Source organism: Hyperolius riggenbachi, chromosome 12 (genome assembly GCF_040937935.1).
Source record: "Hyperolius riggenbachi isolate aHypRig1 chromosome 12, aHypRig1.pri, whole genome shotgun sequence".
Lineage (NCBI taxonomy): Eukaryota > Metazoa > Chordata > Amphibia > Anura > Hyperoliidae > Hyperolius > Hyperolius riggenbachi.
Window position 1 is genome coordinate 18703940 of NC_090657.1, and position 23103 is coordinate 18727042.

At 48.7% G+C, this 23103-nt stretch overlaps 1 protein-coding gene and 1 long non-coding RNA gene across 3 annotated transcripts in view; one reads left to right on the forward strand and one right to left on the reverse strand.

Moving 5' to 3' along the window:
* Positions 1–8773, reverse strand: part of CACNG4 (calcium voltage-gated channel auxiliary subunit gamma 4) — a 143714-nt gene extending 134941 nt beyond the window's left edge. For both annotated transcript variants that reach the window (XR_011025125.1, XM_068262585.1), the window contains exon 1: positions 8288–8773. Coding sequence is in view for 1 of the 2 variants with exons in the window: in XM_068262585.1 (XP_068118686.1) it covers positions 8288–8510 (223 nt within the window). In the remaining variant the exon portion in view is untranslated. The remainder of the gene's footprint in view (positions 1–8287) is intronic.
* LOC137541337 (uncharacterized) overlaps positions 1–23103 on the forward strand; it is a 456394-nt gene that overhangs the window by 181522 nt on the left and 251769 nt on the right. The window lies entirely within an intron of this gene.

Sequence of the window (23103 nt, forward strand, 5' to 3'; positions counted from 1 at the left end):
GAAAAGATAGAAGAAAGGAGAGAGGTACAGGGGAGAAGACAGATGAGAGAAATAAAGGAGACAAGATGAGATTGGACAGATAAAAGGAGAGAAGAATGCGGGGGGGGAGGGGGGGTGTATAAATAAAGGAGATAAGAAGATAAGAGAGGAAGGAGAAATAAAGGAGAGGAAATTAAAGATCAGTAAAGAAAATAGGGAGGTAAGAGCAAGAGAAGCCAAGGAGAAGGTATGAGAAAGGAAAGATAACTAAAGGAGAGGGAAAGGGAAAATTATAAAGGAAAGAGGAAAAATCTAATTAGAGATAAAATAGAGGGAATATACATGAGGTAGAGGAGAGGGAAGAGATCTAATAGTGGGAAGAGCAGGTAGCCCACGCCCCCAGTCAGGGACAGAGATTATCGTAGCACCCAGGCATGTCATTATGGCACCTTTGACCACTTCTTATATGACCTGTTGCTGCAGCAATATGTTCCTAAATAAAGACAAGTCGTCTGCTGCTGCACTGCTCGGGTCTTCAATCTTCACAGACATGTCAGTCACGTGACCGACTGCCAGGTCACATGACCTTCATGCCTGTGATGAGACGAGGCACTAGAGGAGAGCAAGTGAAGAGGACCTGTTTGAGCAGGAAGCTTTGCTACTCAGTATGTTACCTGTCAAACCCTGTGTAAAGGGGTAATGCTCATTGCATATGTATTTGGCATTAAAGGATACCTGAAGTGACACGTGGCATGATGAGATAGACATGTGTATGTACAGTGCCTAGCACACAAATAACTAGGCTGTCTTCCTTTTTTTTCTTTCTCTGCCTGGAAGAGTTAAATATCAGGTATGTAAGTGGCTGACTTAGTCCTGACTCAGACAGGAAGTGACCACAGTGTGACCCTCACTGATAAGAAATTGCAACTATAAAACACTTTCCTAGCAGAAAATAGCTTATGAGAGCAAGAAAGATAAAAAGGGGAATTTCTTATCATTGAGGGTCACACTGTGGTCACTTCCTGTCTGAGTCAGGACTGAGTCAGCCACTTACATGCCTGATATTTAACTCTTTCAGGCAGAGAAAGAAAAAAAAGGAACACAGCATAGTTATTTGTGTGCTTGGCACTCTACATACACGTCTATCTCGTCACGTCACTTCAAGTATCCTTTAAGAGTAGGAGACACTCATAATGGAGGCACATGTTATGGTTTGCACTTTAATAAGGGATGGCATGCAGATGTCAGTACGGTACAGAAGGGTTACGGATATGGGAGCCTGCACCTGTCTTGGGACTATTAGGGTATAAACATGGCATACGCAATGCAACGCTGCTTTTGATTTAGGTGCCGGTTAATGCTGATAACAAATATCGGTAATATAATTCTACTGATATTTTATGATTGACTTACCTGATAACTTATTCTAACACTAACCCTCCTAATGCTCAACAGTAAATTCCCTATTCCTAACACTAACCCTTCTCCTAATGCCTAAATCTGTCCTCCCCAATTCACCTCATTCAATAAGAATGTTTAGCCACATTATGGACCCAATTGCACAAATGCACAGTATTACCCTTACTTCTGTCAGCAAATACCATGAGTTACACTATTAGCGCGACATGCATTACTTGAGAGACTACCATTGCTACGGTAACACTTGTTACCAACAGCAACGATCACACTACCCGAGTACTATGGGTCATGCTAATGGCCTAACTCGCGGTACTTGCTGCCGGAAATAATGGTAATATTGCCATGCGATGACTGCATAGCAGTATTGCACCGACTTTGTGCAATTTTCCCCAGTGCTTTTCACACCTACTCAGCATGAGGAGAGGGGGAAATCTTGTCAGCATGAGAGTGGGGAACATATTACTTGGTTATCCAACAGAATGATAGCAGGCGCCCATATGATATGTATGGAGATCTAGTACAATTGATACACAATATATACTCTATAATCAGGTAAAAAGGAAAAAATTCCTACCCGATATGGAGACTCGAGACAAAGATAACACTACTTTATTTCGCACTTTGACAACGCGTTTCGCGACAACAATTGCTTCATCAGGTCATATAGTGTGCTCAATAACGGCAGAGAAAGTCCGGGCGCCACATGGTTACTGAGCACACTATATGACCTGATGAAGCAATTGTTGTCGCGAAACACGTTGTCAAAGTGCCAAATAAAATAGTGTTATCTTTAAACCACTTAACGATCGCCTAACGCCGATAGGCGTCGGCGGGTCGTTAGTGGTATAGCATGGACTTTCCATGCTAGTTCACGGAGACTGCCTCCGTGAACAGTGTGCGAGCCGCCGATCGCGGCTCGCACGCATAATGTAAACATGCGGGGAAGAATTCCCCGCTGTTTACATCACACGGCGCTGCTGCGCAGCAGCGCCGTGACGTAGATCGGCGATCCCCGGCCTCTGATTGGCCGGGGATCGCCGCATTCTGATTCGCCGGCATTGACTCTAGGCGGCGCAGGACGGATCTCCGTCCTGCGCTGCCCATAGGAGGAAGGGGAGGGACGGAAGGGGACGGAGGAGGAAACTCGCTGCGGAGGGGGGCTTTGAGGAGCCCCCCCCCGCAGAACGAACAGAGCCGGCGGCGATCAGACCCCCCCAGCAGGACATCCCCCTAATGGGGAAAAAAGGGGGTAAGTCTGATCGCCCAGCCTCCTTGCTGATCTGTGCTGTGGGCTGTAGAGCCCACGCTGCACAGATCAGCGAAATCACCCCTGGTCCTTAAGTGGTTAATTGACTCGAGTCTCCATACCATGTAGGATTTTTTTTCCCTTTTACCTGATTATAGAGTATATATTGTGTATCAATTGTACTAGATCTCTATACATATCATATGGGCGCCTCCTACCATTTTGTTGGATAACCTGTGACCCTAGTGCATCTACTAGGGGTAGCGTCTCTGTGGAGCCATAGAGCGCCTTTTTTCAGGAGCTGCGACCAAAAGGCCGAGCGGAGACGGTACTTCTCCGCATGCACTGGAGGTGGTTGCTCTTTACAAGCAACCACAATTGTGAGTATAATATTTCAGAAATTGGCCCCATTTCATTACGTTATTACACGATACTGGGCTCCTGGTGTCCCTGTGTGTTTTTTTTCTTCAACCAGTCTATATTACTTGGTTCACCTCCCAGCACCATTAATCTCTCCATACACCTCTGCTCATTACAGGAAGTGAGGTAAAAGCCCTTCATCTGTGAATGAGAAATTAGAATACTTCTCTTAATACTCTAGGAGAGAGTTAAAACCTTCTGATGGAGTTGAATTTCCTTCTGTGTACCCGATGTAAGTCACTTCCTGCAGTGTGGCTGTATACAGGAAATGCACCAAAGGCGAACCTCGGATCATAAAACCAGATATTTTTCTAAGAAAAGGGAAGGCTCTGGATCCAGTAGACACTTCTAATGCCATCCTCTGGACCACCGCTTGAGTTGAAGATCCAGGTCTTCTGGCATGCACGTGGCCATACGATGCCTGTGCGATTATGGCTGCACCTGCCCAGTAAGCCAGAGTTGCTTGTGCGTGAGCGCCTTTGTGCTACTGGGCAGCGCAGGCATAAACTCGCTGATGGCCTCATGCATAAAGAGAAGCATGCGCATCATCTTTCAGGACGACGCAAGAACCCTCTATACTCAAAGCCTTCCCCCTTAGGTAAGTGTGCTTTTTGACCCGAGGTTTGAGAGGAGAAATCCAGTGGGACAGCAACAAATGGCTGAGATTCTTTTCCACTCCTTGTATAATTAAATGCAAAGTTTTGACTGACGTTCTAATTTAAAGTGTACCTGAAGTGAAGGAAGAGAGGTCAACGTTATGGATACTTGCTTATTCTTTATGTCCTCAGACCAGAGCAGGTGTATTCGCCAGGCAACCTAGGCAGGTGCTTGGAGCCTACTGGGTGTCAAAGGGCCCACCCCCCACCTTCTCTGATCTCTCTCCACTTCAGCTTACCAAAAGGACCACAAGGGGGCTCCAAACCTCCTACATTGCCTAGGGGCCACTACATGGTAATTTAGCTTTGCCTCAGACACTTGCTGGTGCCTTCATGTGGCTGACCTTTCCTGTGTGCTGCAGCCATCTCCCCAAACACAGCTCTGACCAGTGGCATAACTATAGCCCCCACCCCCACTACAGTGTTGCAAGGGGGGCCTGGAGCTGGGATGGGGCCTGGAAGAAAGTCCTTTTTGTTATTATGCAGAGTAGTCAGTGCAGCCGAAGCATTATTCCTTACCAGCTCCCGGCGCTGGAGTCTCCTCCACTCCCTGGTTAGTTTGCAAGTGCCGTGCAGTACGTGCAGCCATCTCATCACCATGTTGGGACTGGAGCCACACGGTGATTGGCACTTGTAAACTAACCAGTAAGTGGAGGAGACTCCAGCGCCGGGAGCAGGTAATGGATAATGCTTCTGCTGCACTGACTACTCTGCATAATGTACAGGACTGGGGCACCTAGCTCCCAGCCCCCAATCATCACATAGAGGGGCAGATCTCTACGGGGCCCTGGTCCAGGATCGTTACTCCCCTTGCTCTGATTGTGCAAAGCATCTGCAGCAAAAAGTGTCCTGGAACTGAGCGTTTCCAAAACATTAGTAACTGACCATGCCCAGTACTCTCCTGGCCGCAGCTGCTGCAAATAGCTGTGCAGGACGCAGAAAGAGGGCATGGAGATTTTTGATGCGATTTTACTTGCAATTCTGATTTTTAATCGGTACTGCATGCTTGGTTTCTGCCTTTTTCTTCTTGTGTTGATGGCATCCAGGGAAAATCGTAAATCTGAGGCCTCTTGCACATGATTCTGATTTTCCCTGAAGGCTATAAACACAAGAAAAATGATGAAAATAAACGGAGCTTGCAGTATTGATTAAAAATCGCAAATCGGAATCGCCTGTAGTGTGCAAGAGGCCTTAAGCCTGCTACACACATCCAATTTTGATTGGCTAATCATTGACAGATTTTACCACCTCCATGTAGCAGGAGGGTTAACAGATTTTCAATGCTATGAACAGATCGTGTTGGTAAGCTCTCATACTAAATGGCGGTGGTAAAATTGGACATTGGCCAATCCAAATTGGATGTGTGTAACCAGCTTTAGATCATGAAAGAAGCGTACATTTTTGTAATGAAATCACAGGGAGCGCCCTGGGATTCAGTGACCTTAAAGGGAACCTGAGATGAGAGGAATATGGAGGCTGACAAATAATGCACATTACCTGGCTGTGGGGTTGATCCTCTGCCTCTAATACTTTAACCTCCTGGGCGATACAATAATATCGCCAGGGGGCAGCGCAGCGGGATCCCCCCACCCCTTCCGATCGCCTCCGGCGTTCAGAGCAAACAGGAAATCCCGTTCAGAACGGGATTTCCTATTTGGCTTCCCTCGTCACCATGGCGACGATCGGGATGACGTCATCGACGGCAACGACATTGTGATGTCAGAGGGAGTCCTGATCCACCCCTCAGCGCTGCCTGGCACTGATTGGCCAGGCTGAGCACGGGGTCTGGAGGGGGGCTGCGCGGCAGGTAGCGGCGAATCAGCGCGGAGCAGCGGCGATCAGTATATACATGCAGCTAGCAAAGTGCTAGCTGCGTGTAACAAAAAAAAAAAATAAATAAAATTATGCAAATCGGCCCAGCAGGGCCTGAGAAATCCTCCGCGGCGGCATACCCCGAGCTCAGCTCGGGGTTATCGCCCAGAGGGTTAAGTTGTAGACCCTGAACAAGCATACATATGAAATGTCTGACCAATCTGACATTATTATTAAAGATAGATAGATAGATAGATAGATAGATAGATAGATAGATAGATAGATAGCTATAGAAATGTTATTGTTCTATGGGGCATTTTTTTCCAGACACAATGTTAAGTGACTTTTCAGTGGCACTCTGCTTATGACCATTAGCATTTACATATTATGTGGGAACATGGACGGATCTAGACCAAGTTGCCCCAAGCTGCGCCTGGGGCAAGGTCAGGTTTTGGCACCTAAACTCCCATTCCCCATCCACATTTTGACGCCTTTTTAAGAATTCAACAAACTGCGCCTGGGGCAAGAGACCCGCTTGCCCCCCCCTAGATCCGTCCCTGTGTGGGAACCCATATTCTTGTTCATTTGAGCTTGCTATCTAATGGACCCTTATATGAGGAATGTAGTGCTCTAAAGGCAGCTGTAAAGATTTGGACCTGCACAAGAGAGCGAGATGCAAATCTCCAGTCTGCTTTGAGTGACACAGACAGTCCATATTTCAGCCCTCTCCAGCATTGTTATCAGCATGCTCCTGTGTTGCAGAATGCAGATTAATGTATAGCCATTAGCCACACAATCCAGGGCAATCATCAGCATTGATGGATGAGGACAATGCACTGATTTCCACCCTGTGTTAGGACACCCAGAACAGGAAAAGGAATGATTCCATATGACTTGTAACTCTCCAGAGGAGATTATGAATGCCACAGCTCTGCTGCTAATCAGGAGAGTAAAGAGAAATCTATGGATAAGAAGTAGAAATCAATGTTACCCTGGTCCCTCTGTACTCTGCATTCATGTTTAAATGGCATCCACCCACATGGAGAGGAAGCAGCACTGCTGGACAAGGGCTATCAATAATCCAGCCCTTTCCTTTGTTGCTGTACTGCTGTCCTTTATATAATACAACAGGTTGTGTGCGGAGTGACTTGGGAGTCCCAGATTCAGCACTAGTGGCTGCGGACAGCTCCTCCACTGCCTGCTACTTCCAGCTAAACTCAGCCCAAATACCTCCCTCCAATACTCCAGCTCATTGTCCTGTGCCCACACTCCCATTGCATGACAGTGCTATCTGTACCCCTACCAATCCAGTACTGTATGTACACCTGAACACTGTATACTCATGCAAGGGCTGTCTACACACCCCTGACAATCCTGTTCTTTCTGACAATGCTCAAACACCGACCAGTACTCTTAATACTCCTGTCAACTCTCCCTATACCCCCATAGAATACTCCCCATGCCCACTACCACTATACCTTTCCCTATATTTTCTATATAAACCCATGCTTTATCTCTCTGCACCTCAACCAATCCAGTGCTTTCTATACCCCTGACTATCCCTACAGTCCTGCCAGTTCTCCCTAAACCCATTCCAGTGCCCTATATAACCATGTCCACTTTACACCCCTGGTCCTGCTCCCTCCACCCATTCTCTCTATGCCCCTTTCCTCTTTCCCTATATCCTTTCTAGTACTGTCTAAACGCCTGCTTCCTCTGTCTATACCCCTACAATGCTCTCAGTATCTCTGTCTACTCCCCCTCTACCCCTATACTCTGTAAAGCCTGGTTTACTCCCTGTACCCCCTGACAATGTTATATATACCCCTCTCCCTGTACTACTTTTAATACTGCGTATACCACTATACCCACTTTCTCTATAATCTTCCTAATACTTTCTAAGCCTTTGCCCACACCCCTGACAATGCTATCTATACCTCTGCCCCCTCTTCCTATACTTCTAATAAGCTCTATACCTCTGCCATCTCCCTCGCAATGGTTGTCATAGCTCTTCCAATACTATATACTCCTGGCAATGCTTTCGGTACCTTTGCACGCTCAAGCTATACTACTACTAATACCCTCTGTACCCCTGCCCACTTTTTCTCTACTACTTACCCCTCTTGTAGCATTGGCCACTCATATTCCTGTAAATGCTCTGTGTACCCCCTACCCACTTTCTTAGTACCCCTGTCTACTCGCTCTATACCTTGGCCAATTCTTCCTTTACTATGCAGCTGTTTGTTTCATCAAAGAACAGCAGTTACTCAGCTGAAATTTTCCATATTCCTGTTTAAGAGTGCAAAGTTATTTATATTTTAAAAGTACATGGACATTAGTTTACCTTGTAAGCATACAAACCTGTCACTTAACATTTAGGAATTATATTTTAATTTAATGAATTGCTTCATTTTTTCTTAATTTTTTTTTTTTTTAACAATACTTGTCCTGTTACTATATAACAGCAAAAGCAGCAGCACAGCCCAATACACCTCAGCTTTCATTGCAGTTTAAAACTCTGCCTCCCAGCCTATGCTGAGCGTGGCACATGAAGATGTGTAAAGATGCCACTAATGTCTTTCTATCCATCACAGGGATCTTGATGGATCTCCAGATGCTGGTTACTAAGCAACCACACCAAAAACACAATAAAAATCCAGGTACCACCTGGACAGGCTCAGCTGAGAGCCAACAGGGGGTGCCCCTCCTTGGCTGCCATTAGGTCTGTCCTGGGGGAGCAGAGCCCCTCACTCACCCTCAATGCAGCAAATCCTCCAGAGTCCTGAGTGGGTGAGGTCCCCCTTGGTCTTCTTAGGTTGGGTCTGGGGGTCGTCCATGGTGAGGTTGGTCCCGTTGCAGATGTGTGCCCGGGAATACAGCCAGTAGTCGGTTCCAATGGCAATGGTCATCAGGCTGAAGGCTGCGAAAGCCCCCACAGTGGTCAGCAGCATCTGGACCCCACGATCACACCAGCCCATGGTGCTTCATATTCCGGCAGCCCAGGCTGGAGGTGGAGCAAGACGAAGCAACAGGAGTGAAGTGCTGCGAGTCCCCCGGGAGCCCAGACACAGACAATGCTTCCATCCACAGCAGCCTCAGACAAAGGGAAGCAGCTGGGCATGGGTGCCCCTTCTCCACTCAGAGGGATAGTTTCCCTGCAGCGATCCCAGCTCCATGCGGGCACATGGGGGGGGGGATCTCACCACTTCAGAGAAGCGCTGACAATAAAAAGTGTCTTGTCTGCCTGCTCATCAGAGCCTCTCCTAATGTTAACTCATTGGGGTAGAAGTCTACCAGCCAAGACACTCCCCTTCATACCTCTTCTCCAGTCAGAGAGGGATATGCAAATGTGCATGTGGGGCTCTGGCTGGATGAGACCCCCAGGGAAGACTACAGAGGAAAACAACACAACCCCCTTCTTTCCTTCCTTCTTTACTTCCAGCAGCTGAATAGAACACACATAGTACAGCACTTACATATTACATGTTGGTGTACAGTATCATAACATACATGTCACATGATTAAAGTGCACATGCCTCAAAGCACATTGGTCTTATATGAGCCCTATGTGAGCAAGCACACACACGTACACACACACACACACGTACGTACACACACACACACACACACACACACACACGTACACACGTACACACACACACACACACACACACACACACACACACACACGTACACACACACACACGTACACACACACACACACACACACACACACACACACACACACACACACACACACACACACACACACACACACACACACACACACACACACACACACACACTTAGCACCCTTCATTTTATATACATTATATATAACATGACTCATATCACATGCACATGAGCCCTTTAACCTCATATCACACGTCTGTAAGCATTATATCCACATATGATGGACACGTGAGCTTAGTACATTCATATCATACGTTCAATATAAGCTTTGTACACTCATGTCACATGTACGTATATCATATCACGTACACAAGCCTTATAACCCCCATACCACGTGTATGTAAGCTTTATACGCAGATATGAACATGTGAGCTTAGTACACTCATATCATACATGTTAAATAATAAGCAAGAGCAATCCCACACACACAGTACGTATAAGTAAGCTTAGTACCCTTATTTCATAGTCATTTTAGATATAAGCATCGTGTATTCATGTCACATGTATGTACATCATAACACACACACACACACACACGTGTGCCTCGTATGCTCGTACCACAAGTACGTAATTTGTACCCACATATGGGCACATGAATTTAGTACCATCATATCATACATGTTTTTTGTAAGTTTAGCACTCTCATATCACATACATGTTCGATATAAGCTTAGTACCCTCATAGCGCATGCACCATTACACCACATACATGTTCAATATTCGCTTTTTACCCTCATAACACATACATGTAAGCCACGCTCCCACTACCCTCATAGCACACGTATTAGGTATAATCTTAATGCCCTCATAACACATACATGATAGATATAAGCTTTACATCCTCATAGCACATACATGTTCGTTCTAATCTTAGAAGCACATGCATGTTAGATCAAAGCATTGCATCTGCATAGCACATACATGATAGATAAATGCTTTATACTCTTATAGTGCCTACATGTTGTACTTAAGTTTTATAACCTCAAAGTAGATACAGGTTTCATACTCTTAATAGTACACATGTGTAGACGTGTAGTACTGTCATATCACATACATGTTACATGTGAGCAAAAGCCACCATATCACGTTACGTTATATGAAGTGCGAGGTGCATCCAGGGGTGACCATGCACAGTGTCCTGAGTTTAGCAAGGGATTGGTACAGCATATAGGAACATGACTTATTCCATTTCCATGTGTTCTTGTTTAACTCCTCGCTCTCCATCAGCGAGTCCTCCACCCAGGAGCTGACTAGACTCCTCTTTGTCTGCTGGTGGGGGAGGTGCTGCTGTCACCTCCACCACTTGCTCTGGCTCTCTGGTTGGTGTTTAAGAGGGGGCTTCTGGGTCGGGTGGGGTTTTGTCATGATTTAGAGGAACGATACAAATTCATTTAGCGTTACTGGTGGCTGCACTGTGATGTGCAATTGGCTGTGGAAGGGTTAATGGTTACCTCACATTACTAAGCAGTTCTCTATAGACACAAGAAGGCAGAGGCTGCCAAGTCTGCCGCTGATCATTGCATACCCTGGCTACACACACGTCAACCCCCAGACAATCGTTTATTCGGCTTTATTGTTCTGCACCAGCTTTCTTTTATATAAGCACTGATCGCACCTCTTTGTTACTGCAGTCTGTGACTGAAAATAGCTGGATAAAAGCTGCCCAGAAATCGTTAATGAATGACTTCACTGATTTTACACTTTTTACATTTTAACCCAGTAGTACATCCATCTTTAGCGTATCATCCAACCCTGGAAAATAGTACGCAGGCAAAGTATAGTCAGAAAGCAATCCATGCAGTGGCGTAGCAATAGGGGATGCAGATTTAGCAAACACAGCAGGGGCCCTCCTTTAAACGCCTCTCGACACTGCAGCTGTCCCCTCCCCTGTATGCACCTTTCTAACACTGCAACTGTCCCCTCCCCAACTTACACCTCTCTGACACTGCGGCTGTCCCCTCCCCGTATGCATCTCTGACACTGCAGCTGTCTCCTCCCCTGTATGCATCTCTCTGACACTGCAGCTGTCCCTTCCCCGTATGCATCTCTGACATTGCGGCTGTCCCCTCCCCTGCTTTCACCTTTGACACTGCGGCTGTCCCCTCCCCTGTATGCATCTCTCTGACACTGCGGCTGTCCCCTCCCCGTATGCATCTCTCTGACATTGCGGCTGTCCCCTCCCCTGCTTACACCTCTGACACTGCGGCTGTCCCCTCCCCTGTATGCATCTCTCTGACACTGCGGCTGTCCCCTCCCCTGTATGCATCTCTCTGACATTGCGGCTGTCCCCTCCCCTGCTTACACCTCTGACACTGTGGCTGTCTCCTCCCCGTATGCATCTGACACTGCAGCTGTCTCCTCTGTATGCAGCTCTCTGACACTGCGGCTGTCCCCTCCCCTGTATGCATCTCTCTGACACTGCAGCTGTCCCCTCCCCTGTATGCATCTCTCTGACACTGCAGCTACCCCCTCCCCTGTATGCACCTCTCTGACACTGCAGCTGCTCCCTCCCCTGTATGCACCTCTCTGACACTGCAGCTACCCCCTCCCCTGCTTACACCTCTGACACTGCAGCTGTCCCCTCCCCTGTATGCATCTCTGACACTGCAGCTGTCCCCTCCCCTGTATGCACCTCTCTGACACTGCGGCTGTCCCCTCCCCTGCTTACACCTCTGACACTGCAGCTGTCCCCTCCCCTGTAAGCACCTCTGACACTGCAGCTGTCCCCTCCCCTGTATGCATCTCTGATACTGCAGCTGTCCCCTCCCCTGTATGCATCTCTGACACTGCAGCTGTCCCCTCCCCTGTATGCATCTCTGACACTGCAGCTGTCTCCTCCCCTTTATGCATCTCTTTGACACTGCTGCTGTCCCCTCCCCTGTATGCATCTCTGACACTGCAGCTGTCCCCTCCCCTTTATGCATCTCTCTGACACTGCAGCTGTCCCCTCCCCTGTATGCATCTCTCTAAAACTGTGGCCGTCCCCTCCCCTGTATGCATCTCTCTGACACTGCGGCTGCCCCCTCCCCTGTATGCACCTCTCTGGCACTGCGGCTGTCCCCTCCCCTGTATGCACCTCTCTGACACGGCAGCTGTCCCCTCTCCCCTGTATGCACCTCTCTGACACTGCGGCTGTCCCCTACCCTGTATGCATCTCTCTGACACTGCGGCTGTCCCCTCCCCTGTATGCACCTCTCTGACACTGCGGCTGTCCCCTACCCTGTATGCATCTCTCTGACACTGCGGCTGTCCCCTCCCCTGTATGCATCTCTCTAAAACTGCGGCTGTCCCCTCCCCTGTATGCATCTCTCCGACACTGCAGCTGCCCCCTCCCCTGTATGCATCTCTCTGACACTGCAGCTGCTCCCTCCCCTGTATGCACCTCTGACACTGCAGCTGTCTCCTCCCCTGTATGCACCTCTCTGACACTGCAGCTGTCTCCTCCCCTGTATGCACCTCTGACACTGCGACTGTCCCCTCCGCTGTATGCACCTCTCTGACACTGCGGCTGTCCCCTCCCCCCCTGCTTACACCTCTCTGACACGGCAGCTGTCCCCTCCCCTGTATGCATCTCTGACACTGTGGCTGTCCCCTCCCTGTATGCACCTTTCTGACACTGCAACTGTCCCCTCCCCTGTATGCACCTCTGACACTGCAGCTGTCCCCTCCCCTGTATACATCTCTCTGACACTGCAGCTGCCCCCTCCCCTGTATGCACCTCTCTGACACTGCAGCTGCCCCCTCCCCTGTATGCACCTCTCTGACACTGCAGCTGCCCCCTCCCCTGTATGCACCTCTCTGACACTGCAGCTGTCCCCTCCCCTTTATGCACCTCTGACACTGCAGCTGTCCCCTCCCCTGTATGCATCTCTGACACTGCAGCTGTCCCCTCCCCTGTATGCACCTCTCTGACACTGCCGCTGTCCCCTCCCCTGTATACACCCACGGGAGGACTGGGACCTTTTGGCCTGGGGGGACAACACAAACTAGAGGCCCATTTCACGGCATCCCCAGCCTAAAGCCATATCTTTCTTGTGTGCAAATCTTCAAATTGTGATGACTAACACACACACACACACACACACACACACACACACACACACACACACACACACACACACACACACACACACACACACACACACACACAATGTACCTGATGCCTAACCCCATTTCTCTGCACAATCTACCTGTCTTTGTCTGATGCCTAACCTTAAAGGAGTTATCAGGCTTTTTTTTAATGAAAATAAGTGCTACTTACCCAGGGCTCGTCCAGCCCCAAGCTCCCAGCATGTCCTTTGCCGCAGCTCTGCAGTCAGCTGTTCACTGCCGCTGCCTCCCAGCCCCCGGCGATGACGTCAGGCCGACTGCGCCTGTGCGAGCGGCACTGTCAATCACCGCCACATGGACCAGAGCATACTGTGCAGACGCAGAACTACTGCGCCTGCGCAGTACACTCTGGTCCACGTGGCGGTGATTGACAGTCCTGCTCGCACAGGCGCAGTACAGGCCGACATCCAGGTCAGACTGGTGCCATCGCCGGGGACTGGGAGGCAACGGCAGCGAATGGCTGACTGCAGAGCTGCGGCGAGGGACATGCTGGGAGCGTGGGGCTGGAGGAAGCCCCGGGTAAGTAGCACTTATTTCATTAAAAATGCCTGATAACTCCTTTAAACAACCCCCCCCCCCCCACACACACACAAACCTACCTACCTGGTGATGCCTAACCCCACTCCTGCCCACCCACCATACAAACTACTTGTCTGGCACCTACCCCCCCCCCCCCCTCCAACTACCTGTTTGACGGTGCCTAACTGCCTGCCTCCCCCCTCCACTGCCGCCAATCACACCACAAGAAGAAAAAAACGTTCCCCCTCAAGCCAGGGTCAGAATGGGGATGATTATCACACAAAAAAAAAAAACTCAGAGGGCACTCTCCTGGGCAGAGAATTGAATTTGACAGCAGTAGCAGGCAGGCAGCAAAGTGTGAGTAACTCAGTGACAAGAAGGGAGAATTACAGAAACAAAAATTTATAAAAAACACCTTCTCCTCTGGCAACCTGGACCCGACCTCCTCTATCCTGTCTCCTCAGTCCTACACCTCCTCCTCCTCCACAGCAGCAAGCAGCTATAGGTGGCATCTCCGAAGTCCCAGCCCCCAGAGTGTCCGACTCTTCCAGCCAGGACAGCCAGCCAGCCACTCGTAGCCGCAGCTCCAGGCCCCCAGCCCCCCCCAGCACAGAAAGCTGAAGAGTGAGACAGCTCACTCTGACGACACCGCAGGCACAGCAGCACGTTGCGGGCGGCAATGGCTCCAGGCGGGGGGGCGGAGTAAAGCAGGGTCAACCCACCGGGCCGGAGAGGACCTAAGCTATTTGTGTCCTTGTGCCGCTCACATCCACCGCAGGTGCAGCCACGCACAAGGGCACACCACGGCCGGCCGCCTCAGCCCCTTCTCTGATTGGATACTTCAACTTGCTGGGAAATATCACGCGAGGTTGCGATCCCCACTGCGAACCTGTCACCTGTGCGATGTCTGCGGCCGCTGCGTATAACCCAGGGGGACGGGGGGCAATTGCGTATAGCAGCGGCCGGCCCTAATTAAGATTCGGGCGGGCCAGTCCTCCCCTGTATACACCTCTCTGACATTGCAGCTGTCCCCTCCCCTGTATGCACCTCTCTGACACTGCGGCTGTCCCCTCCCCTGTATGCACCTCTCTGACACTGCAGCTGTCCCCTCCCCTGTATGCACCTCTCTGACACTGCAGCTGTCCCCTCCCCTGTATGCACCTCTCTGACACTGCAGCTGTCCCCTCCCCTGTATGCACCTCTGACACTGCAGCTGTCCCCTCCCCTGTATGCACCTCTCTGACACTGCAGCTGTCCCCTCCCCTGTATGCACCTCTCTGACACTGCAGCTGTCCCCTCCCCTGTATGCACCTCTCTGACACTGCAGCTGTCCCCTCCCCTGTATGCACCTCTCTGACACTGCAGCTGTCCCCTCCCCTGTATGCACCTCTCTGACACTGCAGCTGTCCCCTCCCCTGTATGCATCTCTCTGACACTGCAGCTGTCCCCTCCCCTGTATACACCTCTCTGACACTGCAGCTGTCCCCTCCCCTGTATGCACCTCTCTGACACTGCAGCTGTCCCCTCCCCTGTATGCACCTCTCTGACACTGCAGCTGTCCCCTCCCCTGTATGCACCTCTCTGACACTGCAGCTGTCCCCTCCCCTGTAAGCACCTCTCTGACACTGCAGCTGTCCCCTCCCCTGTATGCAGCTCTCTGACACTGCAGCTGTCCCCTCCCCTGTATGCACCTCTCTGACACTGTGGCTGTCTCCTCCCCTGTATGCACCTCGCTGTCCTTTGCGGGTTTTGGTGCTCCATATCAATTGTTATATATAGAGTGCTTGAGGGGTCATATGTAAAACTCGCACTGGGGACCAGAGCTTCTAAGCTATGCTACTGAATCTATGTATTTTCCAGACAGTCATTTCCATGCAGCATAATTATCAGAATTGAATCATATTGTTATATTTGTACACATACTCTTCTAGATGCCAGTCAGTCAGTTTGTGCAGTGTGTGGTCAGCTTCACAGCAGATTTGTAATTATGTATGAGATGAATGAGATCAAAGAAATGGCTTAAAAATGGAGGTTCAGAGAGCAACAATCAGAAACGAGATCTCCACTGATGTCACTGCAGTAAGCTAGCATCTCTCTGCTTTTTAGGCAACACTGTCAAGCCCAGTTCCAGTCAATTCATTTGTCAGAGCTGGATATATAATAGGGAAGGGTTATAACGTCCGTCAGGTTGTTTTTGCCATCTTAGATCCCACTTTGGGAAGATTATCCCACTGTAGAGAACATTAAAGATTTTAGCATGAACCCTGGTGATTTCAATGGATACCCCTCATCTGATGTGAAGATCTCTGGCACTTGTGTTGCCGTTTTTCAATGAAATCTTAAAATGTCTATACATCTAGCGATGTATGGGCAGATCTACAATGAGACAGACTTCTATCTGATCACAGAAATCTTTTGTCTACCCAATGCACTGCATGGAATCTATCTGTAATTGGCCTAGGTAGTGCCGCCCCCTCCCCTGCCTGTGTGGCCGCCCCCTAAGAATGTCACCCCCAGTGCCTGTGCAGTGGGACTGTGGCACGACTCCCGGACTCGTACACCATAATAGTTTAACTGCTTGCCGACCGAGTCACCTGGACAGGCGTGGCTGCAGCCCCGGGATCGCCTAACGCCAATCGGCATAAAGTCCTGGGGCTTCAGTTTGCACAAGATCATGCACAGGCTTAGCCAATGGGAACTAAGCGCCGTGCTCTCCACTGACATCAGAGCCCCGCGGAGACCCAGAGGCTTGCGCCTCAGCAAGGGTCTCGGCATTCCGTCGCCATGAGCGGCGAGAAGATCTTACATACACTATAAAGGATAGTGTCCTGCCCCATATTTGAAACAGACCTCCATGTTGTATTGGCTGTATAAGTGAAATATATTAATACCTATGGTCTTACATCGGCTATCAGATTATACAGCCTGTAAGGCTTCTAGCCCAGTACCAGATGGATCAGGAATCTGTGCCGACAAACCATCGTTCCCACATCCATTTGGCCTAATCGCAGTAACTAGGGTAGGATCATCCACCAGGCAACCTAGGCAGGTGCTTGGGGCCTAGTGGGTGTCAAGGGGCCCACCTGCTACCTTCTTTGATCTCAGTTTACTTCAGCTTACCAAAAAGGACCACAAGTGGTCCCCAAATGTACTACTTTGCCTAGGGCCCCATTACATCTTAATCCATCTCTGCTGGTAACGTTTGACTTTAGTGAAGATCTGAACGGTCGGTGGAGGGGAGATCTGTCATGATGGTGGTTCCAATGTTGTACAAATGTTTGTTGCGGATAGTCGTCAATTATTACACATTTAACAAAGCTCCGTTAAAAAAACTTTACGCAAAGTCTCAAAAATGAACGTTCGTCACCAAACATTGCGCCGTAAATGTGGACTTTTGAGCAGCAGGGACAACCATACCATCCCAGGGCTAAAAAAAAAAAAAACACATAAGAGAATTGTACTAATTACATAACATATGTATTGTACTGTCTACATTTTGATTACAGTTAATTTTATATAGTAAATAGAGAATTCTGTTTCTAGCATTTGTTATCTTGATTCCTTCCGACTGATGCCAATCCTGATGTAATTTCCTCACTTACTTTTTTCCTCCTAGAAACTGCACTGTCATAGCTAGCTTGCTTTGTAAACACATGAGAGCACAGCAGCCAGGGCCGGATTTACCATAAGGCACTGTAGGCACATGCCTACAGGCGCCTGATGATGGAAATGTGGCTCACTCCCCTCCCCAAGTGACTCCCACCTGCATTATCTATGTAGAGTCCCAAACAGAGTGTAAATGAGAGGATACTCACCCAGGTCTCAGCGTTCCACTGACCAGATCTCCTTTCCATGGGGGCACTACAGGGGCAAACCCAGGATTTTCTCGGAGGGGATTCCTGAAAGGTCTACCCCAGCCACGCACAATATAGTATAATAATATGGTAGGACATCATGTTGGGTACACATAATGCAATTTCCTGTCTGACCTAAATCGGGATAGATCAGAACAGTTTGTATACAGATTATAATGAGGACAGCCGACACTGATAATGAAGAGGAAAGTGAAGCATTCATTCAGCAGGGCACAGGGCTGTGCTCATACCTGACTCTTAAGTTCCACGCTGCTGCTCCATGCTCTGTGCACGCGCTGCTGCTCCATGCTCTGTGCACGCGCTGCTGCTCCATGCTCTGTGCACGCGCTGCTGCTCCGTGCACGCGCTGCTGCTCCGTGCACGCGCTGCTGCTCCGTGCACGCGCTGCTGCTCCGTGCACGCGCTGCTGCTCCGTGCACGCGCTGCTGCTCCGTGCTCTGTGCACGCGCTGCTGCTCCATGCTCTGCGCACGCGCTGCTGCTCCATGCTCTGCGCACGCGCTGCTGCTCCATGCTCTGCGCACGCGCTGCTGCTCCATGCTCTGCGCACGCGCTGCTGCTCCATGCTCTGCGCACGCGCTGCTGCTCAATGCTCTGTACACACGCTGCTGCTCCATGCTCTGTACACACGCTGCTGCTCCATGCTCTGTGCACACGCTGCTGCTCCATGCTCTGTGCACACGCTGCTGCTCCATGCTCTGTGCACACGCTGCTGCTCCATGCTCTGTGCACACGCTGCTGCTCCATGCTCTGTGCACACGCTGCTGCTCCATGCTCTGTGCACACACTGCTGCTTTATCCAAAGTCAACTGTAGCAGGGAAAGAAAGGGGGCAGTGCTGTGAGCTGCAGGATACCTGTGGATATTCTGGTGTCTCAACTTGTGTCTTTCCCCAGACACTGCACCGGCCCTGGTCTGAGGGGGGATTCTGGGCAGCTGTAATCCTTCCCTGCATTTGCCTATGCACTACTAGCTACCTAATACTTGGAGGCACCTCTAGCTACTTAACACTGAGGGTATCTCTGGGTACCTAATACTAAGGGGCACCTGTAGCTATCTATATTGGTCAAGGATACTAAGGGAATAGTGACAGCATTGCAGCCAGTACACTTGCAGTGCGATTCAGCGGGTTTTTGTAGGTTCGAGGGTGAAGTCTAAGGTGCCAGGACATCTGTGCCTATAGGCTCCTGTGATGTAAATCCGGGCCTGACAGCAGCATAGAATATATTTCAGTAGCACACTGAACTTCCCTCAGCCAATCAGTAAGGAGCAGAAATGCGGGAGGGGAGATAACAAGCTTCCTTCTCATCGGCAACGTACCAAATAGAGCCAGGCTGACAGATGAGATTTATTACAGCAGAAGCATTTCTGATTAGATTGGAGTGTTTGCAATGCAGGGGCAGGTTTCAGGCTGCATATTAAAAACACACAGCAGTGGATAAATGGAATTTGATTTTGTGGCGGACAATCCCTCTAAGTTTGTACAGCGATAGACTGTTTGTTTTTCCTGCCTTTTTCTTTGCGGACTCTCCCCTCTTTGTTTAACCGCACAGATCTGATTCTCTTTCAGTTGCGTGCGTTCAGAAGCCGTCTTTCATTAAAGCCGCAGCTCGGCGTTCATTAAACCAGCGGAGTATTGTTCCTGGAGGATGCTGGATTTCTCCCTCATTGTGTCTGCGAGATGGAGCAATCAGAAATCCCGCAGGTTGACATTTAAACACCGCAGGGTGATGCCCGTCTCTTATCAATTAAGACACAATCTTGCCGTGTCCGGTTACCACAGGGAAAGCGCGAGGCGCAGATCATTTTCTTGAAAAAAAATAAAGCCCCCCTCAGGAGAGACATCTAAACAATGTCCCCGGCACGGACCCCTCCTCGCCCGGCGCACATCTGAATAGCCATTGTGAGTGACACGGAAAATGCCTTCTCACAAAGCTCTGTCATTAAAGTGCAGATGAAACTTGATTTCCTGATCCTGGAAACGCAAAAAATCCTCGGCGCTCAGCCGCTGCAGGGAATTTGTGATATTTAGCAGTTTCTAGTCCTCTCCGCAAAAATAATGGCTGTTCTGTCAAATTTCCTTTAGGTTTTTTGTCTAGAATCGGTGATGGTGCCTTAACGTGAACCTGAACTCTTGAACAGGACAGAAGGTAAACAGAGAAATGCACCCTGTATGTATTTAGAGAGTTTAGCCTGTCCCATTCCCCCTCATCTGTGACTAATCACTACTGTAATTTGATCCCTCAGCTGAGTCAGCTCAGGAGTCTCCTCTGCCATGGCAGAGCATCTAATTGGTAAACATTGTAATGATCTGCGGGCGACTTCCAGTCAGCGCACGCCACGTGCGCTGAAACAGAAGGAAATCGACGCAGTCACAGAAGCAAAGCACCCAGTATAGATTTGTAGAGAAAAATTCCAACCAGCAGATGGAGCTGTAGAGTAAAGAGGAACAAGTCCTCTGTACCGCCACAGATGCCAGATTGAAATTGCACGATTGAGCAACACTGAGCAATATAAAGTAACAACTCAGAAGAAAGCAAAAACAGGGACAGACAATATGAATGTCTACCAATCTAGTCGCGACCCCGCGACGGTAGACATATCACATCATAGCAGGCCAGAGTGAGAAAGCTAATCGCAAGAGAGGTGATTGCTATCAGCGACACAAGACTGAGCAAAGACAGAGCATGAATTGAGTAAGGAAAACACAGCAAATAACCACAATCTGAATGCCAAGGAAAATAAAACTAGCTAAACGCGGTCCCCGCCAGATATGCGCAACAGAGACAAGAGCGTTAACGGTACAGCCACCGCACGTTAAGCGCAACAGTGGCAAAACGTACCAACCCTGACTGACAAATGAACACAGAAAATGACGACCGACAAATAACGCGAACGTTTGCTAATAGGTTGCCTCACCCCAGACAACAGCAAGCGTTCGTGCTGGACAAGACAGACTGAAGGAGTAACCAGTAGCAACCGCAGCTAAGGTTATATTCCAAGAGTCAGACAAGGGAGATCCACCGCCTCTACCACTAGGGCGAATGCGATCTAGGAACGAGACCAAACGATTCACTGCCAGCCACCGCAGGTGACAGTACAATTGCAAGGACAGGACAAGACAGAACAGGAATAAACAGTACAAATAAAAGAGAACCTGACTGCACTATAGGAAGTGCAAAGTGCACTCCCCAATAATTAACTACACTAGAATATTCGCAACAACAAGATACATAAGAGGCTGAGGCTCCAAGGTAAGTTTCCCTAATCAGAAACTATGTCGAGCAAGGAATTCTGGGAGGAAGTGACATTTATACTAGAAACCTTCAAAGGAAGCAGATAAGCAATTTGCATGACAAGTGGATGCAAATCAGTCATCCTTTCAAACTGACAGAAAGGTCTCTTTTCCCTGGACTAAACTATGTAAGCTGCATAGGAAACAACACAGTCCAGAGAATCAAGACCAGCAGAGCAGATTCTGTGACACATGATGTTAGAGCTTCCATGAAAGCAGGAAGTAGACACACTGAAGGTTTATTGCAGGATTTGTATCAACTGTAACAAAGAAATGTTTTTATTTAAAAGTTACTATGCTGTTGCGTATCTTTTAGAGCAGAGAGGAAGTTCTGAGTTCAGGTCCGCTTTAAAGGGAACCTGAAGCCAGAGTGATATAAAGGCTGCCTATTTATTCCCTTTTAAACAATACCAGTTGCCTATGAATATATAAAGTCAGTGCAGGTCTATAGTAATACAGCTTTCGTAATTTTCTGGTATACAGGATCTTCGAACAAAAAGGTAAAGAAGCAAGGCTTACCAGATTCCAACAACCCACATTATAAGGTTGTAAACGAGTTTGATAGATGGTCCGCAGAACTTTCAAATGGTGTCGTTTCACCAGCGATGTTGCACACTACAGATTCCTCCGGAATATAGTAGATATCCTGAGATCGCAGAGACTCACCAAAGGGGAGTCCAGTAGGATAGTGACATGAAAGATATGTACAGCACATCTAAGTGTAAACCGTCTTTATTACATAACAAGTAAAACAATTTAAAAGCAAGGATAAAAGAACTCACATACGGGGCCCGTGCACTGGGAACCCCGAAAAAGTAGCGCGCATAAAATGGTCAATAGAAGACCTCAAATAAAACGGTGCCGCCTGTCGCCTTCCCGACCGGTTTCGCAATCTACGCTACTTTTTCGGGGTTCCCAGTGCACGGGCCCCGTATGTGAGTTTCTTTTATCCTTACTTTTAAATTGTTTTACTTGTTATGTAATAAAGACGGTTTACACTTAGATGTGCCGTACATCTCTTTCATGTCACTATCCTACTGGACTCCCCTTTGGTGAGTCTCTGCGATCTCAGGATATCTAATATATTCCGGAGGAATCTGTGGTGTGCAACATCGCTGGTGAAACGACACCATTTGAAAGTTCTGCGGACCATCTATCAAACTCGTTTACAACCTTATAATGTGGGTTGTTGGAATCTGGTAAGCCTTGCTTCTTTACCTTTTTGTTCGAAGATCCTGTATACCAGAAAATGACGAAAGCTGTATTACTATAGACCTGCGCTGACTTTATATATTCATTGCTTGTGTGCACTTTTGGACATTGTCCTTCTCGGCTGTGGTCGCCTTCTGCCTTGGCGCTGACACTTGTTTATTAATACCAGTTGCCTGGCAGGCCTGCGGATCATTCCAGCATCAGTAGTGTATGAATCACATATGAAACAAGCATGCAGCTAATCCACGCAAACTGATAGAAAGAACTTGTGCTCTACAAGTACTGGCCCTTTAAGAATGCACTCGGTGCTGCTCTCTTGCACTGGATGGAGCCAGTAACTGATAAAACAAGAAGGTAGGGGAGTCCACGCCTTCCTCAGGTCTGAGGAAGGCGTGGACTAACGCCGAAACCGGTTGTGACGTCAGACAGCAGAACCTGTGCACTGCTCTCCCCAGACGGACGTCCTCTCGTATCTCCACCTACACCACCAACCTTGGCCAGGCTGCTTTCGGTTTGAGGCAACCTGCTGGAGGATTAATAAGCAAAGCGCAGCACAGAAATAAGAACTGTAAGTGTAACATTCAAGTGTGTGCAATAGCATACCCTGTTTAATGCACTATCGGAGCGCTCTCTGTCCTCCCCTAGCTAATCCACTCAGGCTGGGTTCACATACGACAGAGTGAAAAAGTAGCATTTTTGGATGGTGCGTTTGTGATTTTCTGTTGCGTTTTTTACTGCATTTTTGGTGCGTTTTGAGTTTACTTTTTTTTATGCAGATGCATTTTTTATGCGCTTTGCATGTGTTTTTGGTTTGCTAATGTCAAATGCATATGCATATTTTTTTTCCTTCAATTTATGCAAATCACTAG